The sequence below is a fragment of the Tupaia chinensis genome, unplaced genomic scaffold (genome assembly GCF_000334495.1).
Source record: "Tupaia chinensis unplaced genomic scaffold, TupChi_1.0 Scaffold000117_2, whole genome shotgun sequence".
NCBI classification, from domain to species: Eukaryota; Metazoa; Chordata; class Mammalia; order Scandentia; family Tupaiidae; genus Tupaia; species Tupaia belangeri.
Genome location: NW_006159583.1, coordinates 894,231 through 915,254, shown reverse-complemented (window position 1 = coordinate 915,254; position 21,024 = coordinate 894,231). Strand labels below are relative to the sequence as shown.

At 34.2% G+C, this 21,024-nt stretch overlaps 1 protein-coding gene across 5 annotated transcripts in view; it reads left to right on the top strand.

Annotated features, from left to right (window-relative positions):
* The window catches only part of PTPRK (protein tyrosine phosphatase receptor type K), a 665,572-nt gene that overhangs the window by 366,792 nt on the left and 277,756 nt on the right, over window positions 1-21,024 (top strand). For all 5 annotated transcript variants that reach the window (XM_006144267.3, XM_006144266.3, XM_006144265.3 and 2 more), the window contains exon 6: window positions 10,698-10,872. In XM_006144267.3, coding sequence (XP_006144329.1) covers window positions 10,698-10,872 — 175 coding nt within the window. The remainder of the gene's footprint in view (window positions 1-10,697; window positions 10,873-21,024) is intronic.

Sequence of the window (21,024 nt, the reverse complement as noted above, 5' to 3'; positions counted from 1 at the left end):
TCCTCTTCAGTTATCATGTTCCTCTTATTTTTGCATTTCCTACAAATTGGCAGCCAGAACCAGGGTCAAGTTTAATCCTTTGGCAACATCATAGGTGGTGCTTTGTACAATTACAGAAGGCACAAAATGTCTTGTCTTTCTGTCATCTTGGCAACCATTGATGATTAATGCTTGTATTCATTCCAGGAGGTTGAAAATGGTGATATCCCATTGTTCTGTGTGTGTTTTATTGATTTTGTTTGTGTTTTTTACGTTTTTGCCATAGGGTGACTTTGCTTGCCATAGAGAGACAGAGAGAGAAGGAAAGTGAGATATCACCCCCCACACACACACGCACACACCCAGGGGAATTGACCACACCACAGTCTCTTCTGCTCCATTATTTTCCTGGAATTTGGGGCATGGACAGACACACTCCCTGTGTAATTTTCAAGCTGCTAGGTCCAGGACTTGAACCATGGTTTGTTGGCCATATGGGAATCTAACACCTTAACCACCGTGTCATATGCTGGTGCCTTATTTTATGTTTTTGCAGTTAATGAAAGGATACCTCCTTTCACCTTCCCAGTGACAAAATTCATGAAGGAAAATGAAGATAAATACACTAGTGTTTACTTTATTTATTAGTTTCTATATAATGTGTTGGTTCTCTAATAGACTTCAAAGATGGCTGATTTTTTCCTTTCTCTTTTATTATCATTATGACTCATTGATTTAAATAAAATTAATGGACCATTATTGCTATTATTACTATTATTAATGCTCACATTATCCCATCTTTGTCTAGTGGGAGCCTTTTCAAATTGGCTTCTGAGTGTTGTTAATATGAATATAGTAATCTTTTAGAACTTCCTTGCTACCTGTTAGTATGAAATATTTCCTTTTCTTCTCCAGACCTAGAATCAGCTTTCTCGTTCATGTCCTATTTTCTCATGATATTCTCAGTGAGATTTCAAGACCACAATCCAGAAGCTGAATGATAGTCATTCCTAGACCTGTTCAGGGAATAGAACTTAGAAATGTATATTCACATTTAAAGATAAAATGCCTGATAAATTTACATTGATATTGCAAATTCAAGTTTAAAGATTTTTATTTAATATTTTTTTTTTTACAGCTTCTCATTTACATCTTCCTTTTGATACACTGATCTTCTTGATTGTCAGGGTAGAAGATAGGTTTAAAGTATTTCATAATTGATTGTTTTATTTCATGTTATTTTGAATATTAGTTCCCACACTTCATTGTCAGCACATAGCTCTCACATATACAATGTACTCTACCCGCCCTCCATTCCTTAGTCTTACTGTTTTTAACATTCAATATTAGTTTTTATGTTCTGACTTCCTAGCAATTGGGAATGTCTGAAACTCATTTTCTTGCAATTTTCTGAGGAACTGCTCATGGGAATCATATTCCCTGAGTGCTTACACATTGCTAATAGCATATCAGTGCCCTTGATTCTTAAGTCAGTCTTGCAGGATATAAATAACCTTTCATTCACATTTTTTTCCCCTTGAGTAACTTAAATATATTACTTCATTTTTTTTTTTTTCCTGGCTTAATGCCTTATTGACAAAATCTGATCCTTGTCATTGCCTTCTAAGTCATGGGCCTTTTTTTTTTAATTCCTCCAAAATATAGGTTTTTTTAAAAATTTATTTACTTCAGGTCTTTTATTTTACTAGAGTTTGTATTATTATGGTATTCTAGGTTATTGTTCTCAGGTATGTAATATATCTTTTGATTATGTAGTTTATGGACACTTTTTCAAATTTCAGAACATTTTTGTTTCTGTTTTTTTGTGAAGCTAAATTTGTTTGACTTAAATGACTGTACTCATGCTTGTCTCAATGTGCGTTTTCTCCCGTTTACCTGTATGAGCCATACCGTGTAGCTTCCAATATTTATATACATTAAAATGAGAAATATTTTTTGTAAGAAAGCATAATTTACTGAGCTTCCTGTGTCAGAAATCCCTTCGTATTTTACAATTATTTTATGTCTTCAGCCATCTCTGAGAAAGAATGGTTATATAGAAATGCACATATTGGAACATCCATTTAGAAAACTTTATGCACATCTATGTAAATTGCAGTCATCCTTCCATAAATGAGTCTATTAATCTTTATTCTTTCAAAGCGTTAAAAAGAAAAAGGAGCAGTTGGCATTACTTTTTATTGCAAATTTCACAGAAAAATACAAGAAAATTGGTCATTGGCATTTTTGAACCAGATGAAACAGTTGGGTGTAGTGTTTGAGTCTGATTCTGTGATTTGCTAAAATTGTTTTCCTTTTTAAACGTTTCTTGGTAATGTTCTATGTTTGCTTGATACAAGCATTAGTATTAAACTTCAGTATTACTTCTGGTGGTATCCAGAATTTATGTCATGAAGTTCTAACACTATTGCAGTAACTTCTACTTTTCTCGCACTTATGACAACATGTAGCCACACTAGTAACAGTGAAATGGCAACTGCAGATTCTGGAGCCTGGAAGAGTAAATTGAGGTGAACATGCAAAGTCTGGAATACCTGGCTAAGTTACTCAGTGGAGTGCATTATGCCCTGTTCTTGGTTTTCTTCCCTCAGTGAGCCCATGCGAATTTACTGAAATTCATGGATATCTAGAAATAAGTCCAAGGAGGCATCATAAAAGTTATTGAGTATAAGAAAATGGAAATGGGAACAGTTTGAGATTAAACCTTCTTTTTAGGTGGGAGGTGGCTTTTGCTATAGGACGTGTGCACTCACCAGACAAACAGAGAGAAACAGAGAGACAGAAAGCGAGAAATTGCCCCCCAGGGCCGATGGCCATGCCACAATCCCTTCTCCTCCATTCTCCTCTTGGGATCTTGGGCACGCACGCACACGCACCCGGCATGAGTTTAAGCCACCGGGTCCGGGACGTGAACCGCGGTCGACTACGTGGGAGTCCAGCAACATAGCCATTATGCTAACTGCTGGTCCCGAGATTAAACCATTTTTTTAAAACAACTTTATTGAGAACAAACTTTATGCCAGTACTATTCTGAAAACAGTTCTAAAAAGAACTTTGATTTCATGTAGCTTCTGTTTTAGTGGGGTGGGGTGGAAAGATGAGGCAGAGGTGAGGGGAGACAGACAATTAATAATCAGTACATAAGTAATGCATACAGAGTCTATTAGTAAGTGATAAGTAGCAGTACGTGGGGAAAGTCGTGATGCATTTTTCTATGCAAAACGTGTCATGATTTTCCTGATGACTGAGTACTTAGTAGCATATGGCTAGTGTCTATTGTATTAGACAATGTAGGTCTTATATTTTCATTGCCTAAATTTCATTGAATTTAATTGGAAAAAATGTTAGAAACAAATCAAACTGCCTTATTATACATTTTCTCGGATTCAGAGTAGTCCACTGAATGCATGTTGGTGGTGAGAGTGGGCTGAAATTGTTAGTTTATTTGCATTAGTTTTATTAACATGTAATCATAGTTCATGTTTATGGTGTATATTATGAGTTTCTAGTACACAAAAACATTTTTTAGTAATCAAATAAGGATAATCTGTGTATTCATCATTTGGGCCATTGTCTTTATTTGATGTTAGAAACAGTCAAAATCCTCATTTTTAGTTACTCCACTATAAACCGTAAATTGTTAACTATTGGGGTTGTCAGAAAAGTCATGACACTTTTTTGTTTAGGAAAACATAGAAAAAATATCTCATGACTTTTCTGATGACCCAGTATATTCACTCTACTATATTTTATAATGTTAGCAATTATTTTCCTTATCTATGTTTAGTTTTATTTCTGTTCATCAATATCATTCTAAGCACCCCCCAGATCTGTAACTTTCACAGTCTCTAGTGGTCCTTGTTCAAATTTCTACGTTGGTTTCAGTTTTTACATTGAAATACCGCATGAGTGAGAACAGGTGGTATTTCTCTTTCTGTGCCCAGATAATTTCACTTAACGTAATGTCCTCCATTCTTGCCTATTTAACTTCTAGTGACAGAAGTTCATTCTCTCTAATGACTCGATATTATCCCAGTATCTCTCTCTGTGTGTATGTGTGTGCGTGTATGTATGTGTCTGTGTGTGACATTTTTTGGATATTCATTTGTCGATGAACACTTAGTTTGATTTCATATCTTGCCTGTTGTAAGCAATGCTGCAGTAAACATCAGGACACAAATCTCTTTGTGACATACTCATTTCCATTCCTTTGAATATATGCCTAGCAGTAAGATCGCTTTATCATATGGCAGTTCTAGTTCTTGTTTGTTTGTTTGCTTGTTTTACAGGAAACTTTGTACTGTTTTCCATAATGGCTATACTACTTTACATCCCTTCAACAATGGAAAATAATTTCTCTTTGTCTACATCTTTGCCAGCATTCATTTATTTTTTTTTATAATGGCCATTCTAACTGGAGTGAGATGATACACCACTGTGGTTTAGATCTGCATTTCCCTAATGATTAGTGATACTGAACTTGTTTACTATTTATGTGTCTACTTATGAGAACTGATCATTTAGGTCAACTGTCCAGTTGACAGGGTTACTTTTTTTTTCTGCTACTGCTGAGTTGTCCAAGTCCCTCGTATATTCTGGTTATTAATCTCTCATCAGATGAATTGTCTTTACTCTGTTGTTTTCTTTCCTGTATTGAAATTAGTTTCATAGAATCGCATTTGTCTAGTTTTGCTTCTGTTGTTTGTGCTTTGAGGTTTTATTCAACTCTTTGCCCATACCAATGTCTTGAAGTATGTCCTCTATATTTTCTTCTAGCAGCTTCAGGTTTTTAGATTTTATGTTTGAGTCTTTAATCCTTTTGGAGTTGATTTTTGTATGTGATGATAGATAGGGGTGTAATTTCATTCTTCTCTATATAGATGCCCAATTTTCCTAGCACCATTAGTGAAGGGACTATCTTTTTCCCAGTGAATGGTCTTGGTGCTTTTTGAATAATCAATTGGCTATATATATATATATGGATTTAGTTCTTGGTTCTCTGTTCTATTCCATTGATCTATGTGTGTGTATTTTTTAATTTTCTATTTTTTTGCTAGTACCATGCTGTTTTTGTTACTATAGCTTTATAACACAGTTTAAAATCCAGTAACATGGTGCCTCTAGCTCCATTCTTTGTGTCCAGTATTACTTTGGCTATATGGGGTCTTTTGTGTTCTATACAAGTATTAGGAATTGTTCTTCATTTATGTGAAGTATCCCATATTGATAGGTAATGCATTGAATCTGTTGATCACTTTTGGAAGTACATGCATTTTAACAATATTGATTATCCCAATCTGTGAACATGAATATCTTTACATTGGCTTGTGTTTTCATTAGTTTACTTCAACAGTATGTTACAGTTTTCATTACAGATATCTTTAACGGACAGTAAAATTTACTCCTAAATACTTTGTTTTCTTTTTCATTGTAGCTATTGTAAATGGAATTGCCTTTTTCTTTTTCTTTTTCTCTTTCTTTTTCTTTTTCTCTTTCTTTTTCTTTTTCTTTTTCTTTTTCTTTTTCTTTTTCTTTTTCTTTTTCTTTTTCTTTTTCTTAAGAGAGCATTTTTGCAATAGGGCACTTGCATTCGCCAGAGAGACAGAGATAGAAAGCGAGAAATCACCACCAAAGGGAAATGGCCATGCCACAGTCCCTTCTCCTCTTGTCTCCTCAGAATTATGAACATGCACGCTCATGTGCCCAAGGGAGTTCAGCAACTTAACCATTATACCATCTGCTGGCCCTGGAATTGTCTTTTTTATTTACTTATTTTTTTATGAGATGTTTTTGCAATAGTGTGTGTGTGTGTGTGTGTGTGTGTGTGTGTACTTGCCAGAGAGACAGAGAGATGAAAAGTGAGAAATCACACCCCAGGGGTGATGGTCACACTGCAATCCCTTCTCCAGTTTCCTCTTGGGATTTTGCTCATGCACACACAGTCCCTGGGTCCAGAACTCAAACTTCAGTGGACTCAGTGGGAGTTTAGTGATGTAACCATTACTCCATCTGCTGGCTCTGGAATTGCTTTTTTAATTTCTGTTTTCAGCTAGTCCACTATTGGTATATAAAACAGTACTGGTTTTTCTATGTTAATTTTGTATTCTGCAACATTATAGAATTCACTTATCAGTTGTAAGAGTGATTTAATGTAGACTTTAGTGTTTTCTATATATAATATTATGTTGTTTATAAAAAGGGATAATGTGGCTTCTTTGTTTCTAATTCATATTCCCTTCTATTGTTTCTGTTGCCTAATTGCTGTGGCTAGGACTTCCAGTAGTATGTTGAATAAGAGTGATGAAAGTGGATATCCTTGTCTTGCTTCAGCCTTTTATTTTCCATTCATTATTTTGTTAGCTGTGATTTGTCATATATAGTCTTTATTGTCTTGTGGTACATTCCTTATCTACTGAATTTGTTGAGCATTATTAAAAATTATGTTGAATTTTCTCAAATGCTTTTTATGCATCTCTTAAGAAGGTCTTGTCCTTAATTTTGTTGATATCTTGTATCACATTTATGGATTTGAGTATGTCAAACCATATCTTTATTTCTGGGATAAAACCTACTTGGTTATAGTATATAATCTTTTTGATGTGTTGTTAGAGTCAATTTGTTAGTATTTCACTGAGAACTATTTTATCTGTGTTATTCAAGGATATTGGTCCGTAGTTTGTTTGTTTTGCTTTTATTTATTTTTTTTTGTTACATCCTTGTCTTGTTTTGGTATCAAAATAATGAATTCACCTAATAGAATGAGTTTAGGAGGGCTTATTCCTTATCATCCATGTTTTTGGAAAAGTTTGAGGAGGAACTATTACAGATTTTAAATGGTTTTCATAGATTTTGTAGAATTCAGCACTGAAACTGTCTGATCCCAGATGCTTCTTTGTTGTTAGACTTTTTATTACCTATTTAATCTCATTGGTTGCAATTTGTCTAGTAATGATTTTTTTTTCTTTCTTGATTTAGTCCTGGTGGATTGTATGTGTCCAGGACTGTATCTATTTAGTCTGGATTTTCAATTTATTGGTGTATAATTGTTCATGATAATCTCTAATTATCTATGGTATTTCTGTGGTGTCCATTGTAATGTCTCTGTTTTTGCTTCTGATTGTATTTATTTTGGGCAGGTGGTCGTGCAGTAGTAGCTCAACTGGATCCACATTGCAAAGGGTCTGGGTTTGTGTCCCAGGACCTCCCTGAGCATCCTGGGTGCACATGGACATGCCCATCCTCTGGAATGGCTCAGAATGTGGGTAGATTGTAGCATGAACATTCTTTCTAGATGCCATTCACCTAGAACTTTACTTTCTATGAGTATGTAATTGGAAGGGTCCAGTGGTGAATTGTTGGCATATCTCTATTGCTGTCATGACTTGAACTAATAATATCTTCTTTACCTCAAGATAAATATAGGTTCAAATCTAATCAGATTAAAACACATCATTTTAGAAAATCCAGAACCAAGTCATAAAGCTCATCCTTAAATTCTTTTCTTCCAAGTCACAAGTAGTGAATACCCATATGTAATAGCAATTTGTGAAGACCTGAGGTTTGAATCCTGGGTTGTCCTAAATACACTGGCCTTACCCTGAATGAAAGAATATAACATAATTTTCCTTTTCTGGCTGGCTGAGTGGTTGAGACTGGGGAACACTGTAACGTAAGACCCTGTTGAGAGTCTCTCCTCTCTTTCTCTTCCTCTCTCTTTGTATGATATAAATAAAGTCTAAAAAACATGTTCTTTCATAACTACTTCTGGTACTAAAATAATTCCTACCAGTCAGGGTTCAAAAAGTAAAGCAGGACAGTAAAAGTTAAATAAGGGGTCTTCATAAAGTTCATAGAAATTGCTTATTATGAAAAAACTATATATTGATTATTTTTCAAAATTTTTTCACAAAACCGTTTACTTTAAGTCTTTTTAATATGTTTGATGTTCCTTCAAGTGATTATGCATATACACATGGTTACAGAATTATATATAATTTATGTAGTCAGATTTTATACACACACACATATACATATATATGTACATATGTGTGTTTGTGTTAGTGTGTATGCACACACATTCACCCTTATAGGATAAGCCCTTGGGAAAGACAAGCCTAAGCATTCAGGCATAGACTGAAGTTACTACTCATGGGTAGAATTTCTTCTGCCTCAGTGAAGCATCCCCTTAGCTCTTAAAAACTTAAAACTGATGGAATCCAATCCACAATGATTATCAGGATAATCTTACTTATTTGAATATGGACTTCATTCTCATTTACAAAATACCTTTTAATGTTTCTTTTAATAACTGAGGACTGTAGCCTAGTCAAGTTGATGTATACCTCAAAAAACCACCTCACTTTTCAAGTTGATTATCAATTTACATATTGCACTGATTATTATCTGCATAATACTAAACCTCAAAAAACCGCCTCACTTTTCAAGTGGATTATCAATTTAAATATTGCACTGATTATTATCTGCATAATACTGCTGTTAAAAGGATTTACAGTAAATATGTTTGCATATTTACTCACACAAATGAAGGGTCCATCAAACAATATGTGGACAATTGAAATGAAGTAGAAATTTCCCTAAAATTAAAAGCCACAAGTAGTTTTTTATAATATGCCTTTCCATGAACTTTTTGATGACTCTCAATGTTCTCATCTCTGTTGACTGAGTAGTTACAAATTGATATTCTAACTTTTAATGAAAATGTGGAGACTTGACGAGTAATGAGAAATTGTGATGTTCGTAAGTAGTTGTTTCAGGGCTAGAACCTAGGTATCATTCCCATTGAGCATGATGCCATTGACCCTTTCTTTGTGTGACTCTCTTTGTCACCTTTCTCCACACTGGAAAGATACCTATGCTGCTGAGGGTATAATTTCTTTTCTTGCTCTCTTACTCCCTTTCTCTTTTGTTACCCTTGGATAATAATCACCATTCTAGAAATCTGCTATCCACAGCACAATTTTACCCTGTTTTCTATGAAAATTGTATTTGCCACCTCTTTCTCTGTCAACTAACATTCACCTTCTTCCATCCTTCCATGGCTGGAACATCACTACTTCAGCGAACCTGTTATTTCAGTATAATTTTAATTAGGAGAACACTGTTCTTTTATGAAGTATGTATGCTATCAAAAGATATAATTTCTAATACTATATGTATTAAATGTCTCTCAAAGAATATGGTATTTCTAAGTTTAGCAATTTCTAAATTTTTAATTTTTTAATTTTTTTGTGATAGCCTTTCAGGGCTTTTAAATTCTTCGATATAGTTCTTGAATAATAGCAATGGGGATGATGATAATGACACCTTTTTCATTCCTATGAGACAGAAGAAAAAGTCACAAATTGAAGTAGACAAACAAGTCTTACTAGGGAATTGTTAGTTCCTTGGGATTAGTTGTTACATGATTCATTTCAACTGACTGACTTTTTTTGTGCCTATCTGCTCTGGGCTTAGTTTTGAGAAAAAAGGATATCGACAACTCACATACAATCTTGATGCTCTTGAACAGGGACCCAAATATCAAACATAAAGTAACAGGCTCATCTCCTAGTCTTTCCCTTAAAAAAAATGGTGGAGTTGTAATTATTAATCATCTTTCATGATAATTAGACATACATAGTTTGTCTTTTTATAGCCTGTCCACTTTTAAAATTCGATTGTTTATGTTTTTTCTCACTGAACTGTAGAAGATTTTTACATATTCCAGCTATTCATCTTTTGATGGTTATTTCCTTGACAAATATCTTATCACTGGTTGTAGCTTTTTTACTACTTTATTTATGCTGTCTTTAAACATATAGAAGTTACACATTTTGTTAGAGTTGAATTTTTCAATCATTTCCCTCATAATTTTTGGTGATAGGTCTTATATGAGATACCCTGATATCATAAATATGTTTCCTGATACTTTGTTTTGTATGTTGACAGGTGCTTTTAACATGTAGGCTTTTTTGATTATGGCTTTAAAATGTATAAATTGGTTGTCATTAATGCCAAAGATGTAGAAGTTTGCAAACAGTACAGGTTTTGTGTTGACTAAGTTATACATCAGTATTTTATTATCCTTCTCTGCAAGCATATGCTACCCATTCAGAACTCAGGGATGCAAAGCTCGTGGTCTCTATCTCCTGATGGGGGCAAATGATTCAGAGCACAGACAGTATAGTACAAGTTCTCTTCAAAAAGTCCCGGAAAATGTTTATTATGATAAAATCTATACATGGGATTTGAACATTTCTGTACCAAAATATACTTTATTTTCTAACCAACTTTTTGAAATTCCTTTGTATTAGGACTAAAAGAAGCTTGTGTTAATACTCTGAAAGAATAGTGGCAGTGAATGGTTTACTGTGTTATATGTATTGCTGTGATTTTCTATTGTATGAATGATTTACTCTGATATGTGAATTAACAGGAGAGTCAACTCATAACCATTTTAGGGAAAATAGATTATTACTATAGTTTCGTCCCTATATCCCTATATCCTATAAAGAACACTATGTTTTTTACATCCTTTTTCTGATTGAAGAATAATGGTAAAAATTTGTGGGTCTGGGTAGACATTTTTCTCCTAATTTAGCAACAAGAATATTTTATCACAGATATTGCTTGCTAAGATGCTTTAGATTTATGGAAAGGTTAAGAACCTGTTTTTAAAGATTGGTTTCTGTTTACAGAGACGAAATGGAGAAGATATACCAGTAGCTCAGACTAAGAACATCAATCACAGAAGATTTGCTGCTTCCTTTAGATTGCAAGAAGTGACAAAAACTGACCAGGATTTGTATCGCTGTGTAACACAGTCAGAACGAGGTTCTGGTGTGTCCAATTTTGCTCAACTTATTGTGAGAGGTAAAGTAAAATTGTTTTACTTCATGAAGTGGCGTGGCTTTATCAGAACAAAAGGAACTCTGTAGATATCTTGATCAGTGTTCATGATATCAATTCACTTTAAAAACTATCTCATTTTGGGACCAGCAGTTAGCGTAATGGCTATGTCGCTGGACTCCCACGTAGTTGACCGTGGTTCGAGTCCCGGACCCGGGTGCTTAAACTCACATCGGGCGCGTGTGCGTGCGTGCCCAAGATCCCGAGAGGAGAATGGAGGAGAAGGGATTGCGGTGTGGCCACCCCCCATGGGGGGTGATTTCCTGCTTTCTGTCTCTCTGTCTCTCTCTGTCTGGCGAGCGCATGCGCCCTATGGCAAAAACCTCTCAAAAAAAAAAAACTATCTCGTTATAAAAATTCTCATAATGTCTTAAGGTAAAATGAAAACTATAGTTGTAAAGTTTGTCAATCAAGTTTCCTACGAGTGTTTTCTATAAAAAGAAATTTATTTATTGGGTTGGGAAAGTCATGACACATTTCTGCATAAAAAAACAGAAAAAATATGTCATGACTTTCCTCACAGCGCAATAAAAGGCTTGCATATGGGTGAGCAAAGAAAGTACCTTATTCCATAGTGCCAGTTTGCATTTTAACTTTAGTCCTAGTTCTTCCTGTTTAAAACAGTTCTGCAGATACTATTTTTGTTCTTGAAAGCTTTGTGTCAATGAGGTCAAAGCCAAAGTTTCTATGCTTGTGAACATCTGTAAATTTTATCAGTATTAGAATCCAGTAGTGTTCACTAATCCTGGTCCCATACAGAATTTTAGAAAATTAGAACTATTAAGAATTCCTTATTAATGTTTTTGCATACTAAAGTCAATAGAGAAATGTAGACAATTATAATTTTGGGTTGTTGGAAAAGTCACGATGTATTTTTGCATAGAAAAACATGTCATAACTTTTCTGATGAGCCGATATATCACTATATGCCTATAGTAAATCCTGGAAAAAGGTATGTAATTGGAAACATATATTACATTATTCATTCCAAATTTACTGAGTTCTCATTATATTTTATGCTCTAAGTTGTAAAAATAACAATTATAAATAAAATACAATAACTCCTGCCCATGTGAAACGTAGCATTGAAATATTTTAAGCTCACTAACTAGATACTAGTATTGGGACCAGCAGATAGTGTAATGGTTACATGGCTGGATTCCCACATAGTCGACTGCAGTTTGAGTCTCAGACTCTGTGGTTTAAAACTCATGCAAGGTGCATGTGCATGCATGCCCAAAATGCCAAGAGGAACATTGAAGAGAAGGGATTGTGGCATGGCCATCCCCTCAGGGGGTGATTTCTCACTTTCTGTCTCTTTATGTCTCTCTAGTGAGCTTACGTGCCCTGTAGCAAAAATCTCTGTCTCAAAATAAATAAATAAATAAATAAATAAATAAGTAAATAAATAAGAGAAAGAAAGAAAGAAAGAAAAAGAAATGAAAAGAAAGCATCAAGTTTAGATTGAGTTGTGGAGAAAAATAAAGACACAAAAAGTGATCTTTTTTGTTAAGGTGACTTAGAAGCCCCTCTTTGAGGTGACAATTGAGTTGAAATTTCAATTCTTAATTGAGGATGTAAGGCATGTGAAATTTAGTAGAAATCAGATCTGTTGACAAAGATAGCAAGCATCAATCAGTACTGACACAAATGAAAATAGACATTACCTAAGTCTATTCATGTAAAAGTTGGGAAACCCTAACAAAAATATTTAAACTGGCCTAAGGTTTGTCAGCAGTTTCAAGGAAGACATTTGACAATGAGGTCTTTTTTCTATTAGGATCTGAAAATTGAGAGAAAGTAATCCCCTTTTTACTTCCTTTCCCTTTCACCCCCACCTGATGAAAGACATTGGGTGTATGGACAGGGTCAGACAAAGATGCCACAATACTATAAGGCTTGACGTCTGATATATGCATTATTTCAGCATTTAGTTGATTTTAATATGGAAGCTTCAATACTTTTAGAGAGGAGGAAATTGAAATTTAGGCTTTTCAAAAACTTGTCCAGAGCCACAAAAATCTAATAATTGAGCCAGAATCTTTGATTCCTTATTTTGGTCTTTTCTACCACACCCCTCTGTCACATTAACCTTGTTTATAATGTCTCCCTCTCTTATATACTTTTGTCTTGGGAGACCCTATAGTTCATCACAAATGTTTATCATTGTAGATTGAGTATGTGGTTTCAGTGAAAACATTTATATGTCTGCAGCTTGTATAACTTGCAGAAGTGCATGAAATCCGTCCACAGCTTATTGACCAGTAAGAAAATATGATAATATTTTATTTCACTGTTCCAGCAGAAAGACAATTTACCACATTTACATACGTGTAATATATTTGTCTTTGTTGAGTTGAACTCTGTTCTGGTGTCTTTCTCACCTCAACCTACTTTTGAAAGACTGAAAATGTTCTTGGATAATATTCATGGTGATTAGTATGCTATGGATACAGAACTGTGGATGTTTTTTTTAAGTTATCAGCCTCGCTGTATCTTCATAGTACTCTAAGTGCATTCACAATATGCAGCCTCTACAGTAGAGACAATCTCAATGGCACACCTCTAGTACTTTGAATACCCTATAGTTTTATATACATGAGAGTTCTTTAGAAAGTTTGTGTGAAAGTGGAATTAAAGAGTTGGTGTAAAAAAATTTACTCTATGAATAGTTTTCTTCAAAATACTCTTATATTATTCAAATCTATAGTATTTAAAATATATAAAATATATAACATATTTCATATCTTTTTAAAATTTTATTTTCTTCTTTTTTTTGAAACCTTCAATCATTCTGTACCTCATACAAAATGAATTTGCCCAGCATGAATCATTGTATATTAGTCTGTTCAAGGATATTACTATACACATTATCGTGAAGAAGTAGTTTTCCATTTTTGTGTCCATCGACTGTTTTGTTTTTCCCCTTGTTTCCCTCCTTTCCCCCTTTTTCTTCTCCCACACTGTCTCCAGTATTCACAGTTCCTCACTATGCTTTTATACCTTCTAATCTTTCAGTTTCTGCCATAGAATGCAAATTATATCACTTGATATATCAGTGTTATGTATTGACAATGTTGATTTTTTTTTCTGGATGCTCTTTATATACATATAATTTCTTCTTTCATATTAACATTTTATACCTATTCATTTAAATAGAGAATTATTTTGTCTTTACTAGGTCACCCTTATCTATCTTTATTGACAAGTAGGCTTTACCATTTTATCAAAGTCTAGTTTTCTATACCACACATTACTGCTGCTTTAAGCATGTTACTTGTGAAATAAATAATTATGTCGATAACATTTATATGAGAAGGATTCTTAAATTTTATTAAAAAGATTGACTTCTTTTCTTATTTTTTTAAAGTTCTATCATTTAATAATGATAGTCTTTTGCTTTAGATTTTATGTGAGAATGCTTGGATTAAGATATGATAGTGCCAGGCTAGCCAGGTGGCATAATGGTCAAGGCGGCTGGATCCCAAGTGGCCAGTTACACAATTTAAGTCCTGGACTCGCCAACTCGGAAAATACACTGGACATGTGTGTATGCATGCCCTAGGGGCTAATGGAGGGGAAGGGATTGTGATGTGGCCATCCCCCTGGGAAGTTATTTCTCTCTCTCCTTTTCTGTCAAGTATACACACCCTATAGCAAAATAAATAAATAAAGAGAGAGAGAGAGAGAGAGAGAGAAATCAAACCAAAGCAAAGTGAACAAACAAACAAATAAAATGTGACTGTACTTTAAATGTATTATCCAGAGTTTGCTAACATTTTAGAAATACATTTTGATAGCTTTGGCAATTTTGTTTCTTTCTTCATTATATCCCTAGTTCTGTATCTAAGACATTTGGTGAATCCTTGTTTGCTTTTTTTCTTTTTTTTAACCAATAAAGAGGAATAAGTTTTCTTGTTAGTTTAGATAACTACCAAATAAATATTGCTAACCAAAAGCATACCCTTGGGGTTCAGCTGTCCTGGTGTTGAAATGGTACTGAGAATTAACTATGATGACAGGTCCTATCTCTCATTGGCACTTTTAAAGCTGACATCCTGTTACATGGATACAAAAGATGGTAATTTTAAAGGAAATTTTGGGGGCAGTGATATGAATAGTCTTTAATAAGAGCTGGCATAGTATTGCCTGTTGTCAAAGATGACCCAAGGGCAAGAGTTTATTAGTGCATTTTCTCCTAAACTGAAAGTGACAGGGCATGCTTAAGGCTTTTTTGTTGCTGTTTGTTATAAATGAAAATTTCACTGCAAAATTCTCTTGCTGAAGCATATTGATCTATGGATTTCCACAGCCAGAGAATGCAGAGAGGGGGGACAAGCCTGAGGGGGGGGGCAACTATGTTAGAACAAAATTTACTTTGTCATGACTTTAGCATTACTTCCTGATCATTATGAGTAATGATAACGTCTTCAGCTTGTGGAAGTCAATCTGTATTGACAAAGAAGGTTTTACTGAGATGCAATGAAGAGCAAACCATTTTGCTTGATGTTTCTACAATATTGAATTGTGAAAAATGTGAAATACAAGTTGAAGTGGTATTTACAAGCTTCAACCTGAAAGCACCAAGTTCATCATCCAATTATGTTATAGATTATTTTGCTTTTTCTCTACTTCATTTATGATCTTCCCTTTTCTTTTCCACCTGCCTAAATCAAAGGCCCACTTACATCTTCAATCAACTGATTTACAATAACCTTATCTAAAATTCTCATGGCTACAATTGACACTCAGTTTCTATTATAAGTTATTTATTATGTCTTTATCTTTATCATTATTGCCTGTAAAACTCACATTTTAAGCTTTTTTTTATTTTGTGAGGCACAGTTTTTGTCACTATTAATGACTTGAGTTTTAAATTTCAGTGACAACTAATAGTCATTGTCAAAATATTTTGGATGCAAAAAGCATTCTATTAATATTTGTATCTATTTCTAATGAATAATAGTGTTGTCAAGACTTAATTTGAGATGAATGTCAGTCCATTTACTCAATTTTCTTTAAGAAGGCTCCCAGACTTATTTAGAATTGGTGTTCACAACTACAAGAAACCCAGATTCTTAAGAATCTTTTATAATATAAACTAGCTTTAAAATATATTTGTTTACTGACTACCGTAACTAGAAGTTGCAGAGATAGGCTTTGGGGTTGATCGATCTACTTATTTATCAAGGACTCGTGTTCTTACACTTTTCACTCTGCAGTTCATGATTTTATCTTCTTTTGTAAACCAGGCTCATCTTGTAGTCATAGGGTAGCAATATGGCTGTGTGCTTCCTTGGTCTCATCCAGTTGGAGATAAAGAGAGTACCGCCACCCAGTACTATCAATAAAATAGCATGGCTGGATATTGAAGAGATAATTAGCATGTTGGTGAGCAGAGAACTTTTGTACCGAGGACTTCAGAGCATATACGATATTATTCGGAGATAGTTACTTATCGTATTCAGGTATGATAGTAACAGGAAATATGTCAAGAGAAGGAATACCATAACATTGAAGAACATGAGTGTAGAACATGGCCATTGGATTAGGCTGTTATTGTACTAAGTCAAGTGATAGTATGGGACATTTTTTTATCAATAGACTCATAGATTATTTAGTAATGGCAAGCTGTTAAGGGGATTATCTCTTTAGTACCCATTTCTCATTATACTTAAGAAGATGGAAAGAAGTCGAAACTAATAATGTGGTTTAAATTAGGACTTTTCAAATTCTATTTTTACAATAATTATTTGTAATTTATGTCCCATCAGATTTTGTCTAGTTTATCTTCCCTCACTTACGCACAATCTTCACATAAAGGAAGTCAGTACTTTCCTCAAAACTGAGAAATAAAATTTATACTTTGAAGTGAGAGCAATTGAACTGACCATGAAAGATGTGCAGAACGAGATGATGAATCATACACCCCTGTCACCTACAGATGCAGTGAAATTTGCTCGCATAAAGAAAGGGACGAGAGCAGTTTTGTTTTTTTTTTATCCTGGTTTTGTTTTTGTTTGTTTGTTTGTTTTGTTTTGACTGAGCTATCTGCTTTCGTTTCTCACATGAATTCGTGTGGATGATTTTTAGGTTGGGATGAAATAATTTTCACTTAATAATCATCTTTTTAAAAATAGGATGTGTATGAGAGAGAGAAAGAAAGGGGGAGAGACAGAGGGAGAGAGAAATATGAAGCATACCCGAGTGGATTGTGGTCACTCCAAAATTATTTTTCTTCCATTTCTCTATCCCATCAGGATTTGAAGCATGTAAATGTGTACCAGGATTTTTTTGCTTTTTTTTTTTTTTTGGAGACTTTTTTCTATAGGGCGCGAGCACTCACCAAAAAGACAGAATGAATGTACCAAGTTTTTCAAGCCACTGAGACTGGGATTGAAACTGTCTTCAGCTATGTTGATCTGGCCCTTGAAAAATTCTTGATTTGACCAAGATTCTAGTATAGCATTCTAGTCTTTTTGTATATACTAATTAAAAATCAGGTATGAGGCTGGCTTGCTGGTTCAGTAGAAATGCACTGCTCAAGCAAGACCAGATCCACATGGAAGATGGTGAGTTTAGTTCTTTGGTAGGCCTGCAAATGCCGGGCAACTGTGCCCATAATCCTGGTTGGCTGGGAAGGTTGGGAGTGGATCTTGACATTAGGCGCTGTTCAGGGTGTTTCTCTTTCTCTCTCTCTGTCTCTCCCTCTCATAAATAAAATCAGTAAACAAACAAAAGTCAAGTGTGACTATTTCATTTTAGTATTTTTAAGGATTAATTTATTTAATTTTATTTATTATTATTATGATTACTTAATTTGACCAGAAAGAGACACAGAGAAAGAGAGAGGGAAAGTAAGAAAGTTTAGCTGCCAGGTCCAGGACTCAAACGGCTGTCAGCCATGTGGGAGACAAGTGCCTCAGCCACCACAACATCTGCCAGTCCCCCATTTTAGTATTTTTATATCACAAGCAAGGACATTTGATAAGTGGAAAATATAACATATTGGGTTGTCAGAAAAGTTATGACCCATTTTTGCATAGAAACATATGTCATGTCATGACTTTTCTGACAGCCCAATAGTTTACTATTAGTTTTTTTTAGTTGGTGGCTAAAGGCCATGGAATTTCTAGCCTGAGACTTTTAGCAGCCCACTTACTACCACACAGTATTGATTTCAAACTCATTCTCATAGTGCAGCTGTCAGACTCATGAATTCACATAAAGATCTTTTTAAAATAGTGATTTAAAGCTCTCTTTTCTTCTATTGTGAAAACTGCTCACCTTGATAGAAAGTTCGTAGCTACCTGGAAGAATGCAGTTTAAACATTTCTGTTTTATAAAATCTAAAATATAAGGCAAGTCTGAGAACATATAGATAAACCACATATGAATACTCCCCAAACACCCTACCTGGCTAGAAAAGTACATACAGTTAGTGGGTATCAATATTTGAAATTGAGAGGAGACTTCAGATGTTTCATATTTAAAAATTTTGCTTGCTACCCTTGAGTATGACATTTGGAGTCTCCTCTCACACATACTACCTACTTGTAATTCAGGTGATTCAGTGTTTCAGATGTCTGGCACATATTTAAATTCTAAATGAGCAAAGAAATACTAGATGTTCTTATTTCACATAGTATATTGTGGCACAACCAGAAACTGGATACTGTTTTGATTTGTTCTTATAATCAGTTTAGGAATACTTTTTGCATGAAAAATAATGATAGTATTTTTATTATTGCAAAGTAGTAGTGAAACAATAACTTTTAAATTAAATATTAGTATCACCTGCACTCCCCATTTTTTTTTTTTTAAACTCTATTCGGTCCACTTCTATGCACGATTTTTCTCAACAATTTTATTAATATGGTCATCTTGAGTTCCTTGTTACTACTATACACAAACAGTAGAGCGTAGTACTTGTTTTTACCTGAGTGATTGTTTTCATTTTATTTATTTTCTCTCAGTTTGTTTTTAAAATAAAACCTCAATGAGAGTCCTTCCCACAGGATTCCTGAGTGTATTTCCATGGGCAATTTGTGTGCATAGCCCAGGGTAATGTTTAGCAGCCCAAGTGCTGGTCACGGCCCTTTGTGGTGATTTTTTTCTTCACTGCTCTTTGTGGTTATTCTTTAGGGACTTTGCTTTTGTTGGAGCTTACATCTTGTGAATTTGCAAGGGATTGAGGAGGAAGCAGAATCTTTTCTATGGCAAATAATTATTTCTGATGACCTCAAGGGATCTTTATTTCATAGTATTGATAGTAGATCTATATACTCTCCTTCTGAGTCTTTCAAGTCTATTTTCTTAGCGTGTGCGATAAATATAATGTGGATCCACTTCTACCAAAAAGCTGAACTACTTCAGGGACTAAAAGTGTCTCTGTAATTTATATCCTTCACCCTGTTTACTGATTTTCTTTCTCTTACCCCAAACCAAAAAGAAAGCAACAAAGTCAATTCGAAGTAGGATTTTTCAGTCTCTCTGGCTGCTTCTGCAACTTCTTTGGTAAATCAGCTAGCAGCCTTTATTGACTGCTTAACATAGAAACAGACATAGAGAAACACCAAGGAAACAGCAGACATTGTGTCAGCCCTCAAGCAATTTATAATTTAATTAATTCTGTAGAAAAATGTGGGATCATTGATTATCCACTCATAGAATTTTGGTTCAGAGTTTGGTCTTATTTTTAATTCTATGAGAAAAAATAAGATTCCATAACAAATAAAAAAATGTCCTTCCAAAACAGCTATCCTCTTGAAACCCTTTATTAAGCACTAATTTGCTAAATAATGTTATACTGTGATAGTCTTATAGAATGGTAATTGAACAGAAGGTCTGTAGCTGACAGGCTGAAATCAATCAATGAGCAAGAGAGATAATTCATAGTGTTTAGTGGTGTAATGAGTAAAGACGGTGATTTAAGTGTTGCGGTGGGACATTACCTCATTAGTTATATAGTTCTTGAGTCTCCCACTCTCTTCACTATTTCATCTTCTAGAAGTCAATACTAGCAAGGTTTGCTACCAGTATATGACTTACAAGTGAGTTTTTGTGGGCCGCTTTGCAGTTTGCATAAATTATTTGTCACTTAGATGTTCACATCTTTTAAAGAGTTTCCTAAGAACACATTTAGCTTACTAGTACACTGTGACCAGGAAGCTGCCTGTTATTAAGGTACAAACAAAGAAATATTCAGTAACAGAAAACATTCTTAAGATGTTAGGAAAAAGTGTTACCAAAAAGGCAGAGAATAATATGTATTTATTTATTATGAATGAATCAGTCAAAACCACCTTGTTCAAAATTTATCATAGTCCCACAGACAGCATTTTCTTTCCATCTGGGAATGGATTTTTTTCCCCTTTCTAAGTAATATTTAGTCAAATAAGAATTAAAAATAAGCAGAAGGTCAACAGAAATAAGGCAAATATTTATATTTTGTTAGTCCTCAGCGTGGATTGTGTTTAGTTCATAGTTAGTTTTTAGAAAATAAGGAAAAGTTATACCATTTTTGTATAAAAAGTAAGTATTTGAGGACTGAGAACTAGACAGAGATTAAATAACATGTCAAAAACATCTGTCTACTCTTTTTAATCCATAAATCTACAAGAACTTCTTATATAGATTTTAGCTCTGATGTTTGTTTTTAGAGAAATTATGACTTATAGATGTGTTCTCATCATTTATGAGGTATAGAGACAGGGTTGCCTATAAATTTTAGAATATATGAGAGGTCTTCAAAGAGTTTTTGGAAAATATGTATCAAGAAAAAGCTGTGCCTGGATATCAATGTTTTTTCCCACCAAAATAAACTCATATTTTAATTCTACTGTTTCACAAAATGTGAATTCCCCTCGTAATTCACAAGATAACTTTCTTTCCTCTACATCTTTTGCTAAGAAAATATTTTTGTTGCTGTTGTTGTTGTTTTACAGAGTTACATAATATGGAACCAGATTGAGTCATGGTGACACAGAACGTGTCATTGTCTTAAACAAACAACACATGAAAAATTACCTGTATCTCTTTAGGAAGAAATTTTCCCATATGGTTATTTATATCCTTTTCATTTCCATTTGCATTCTTCATCATCTGTCTGTCTGT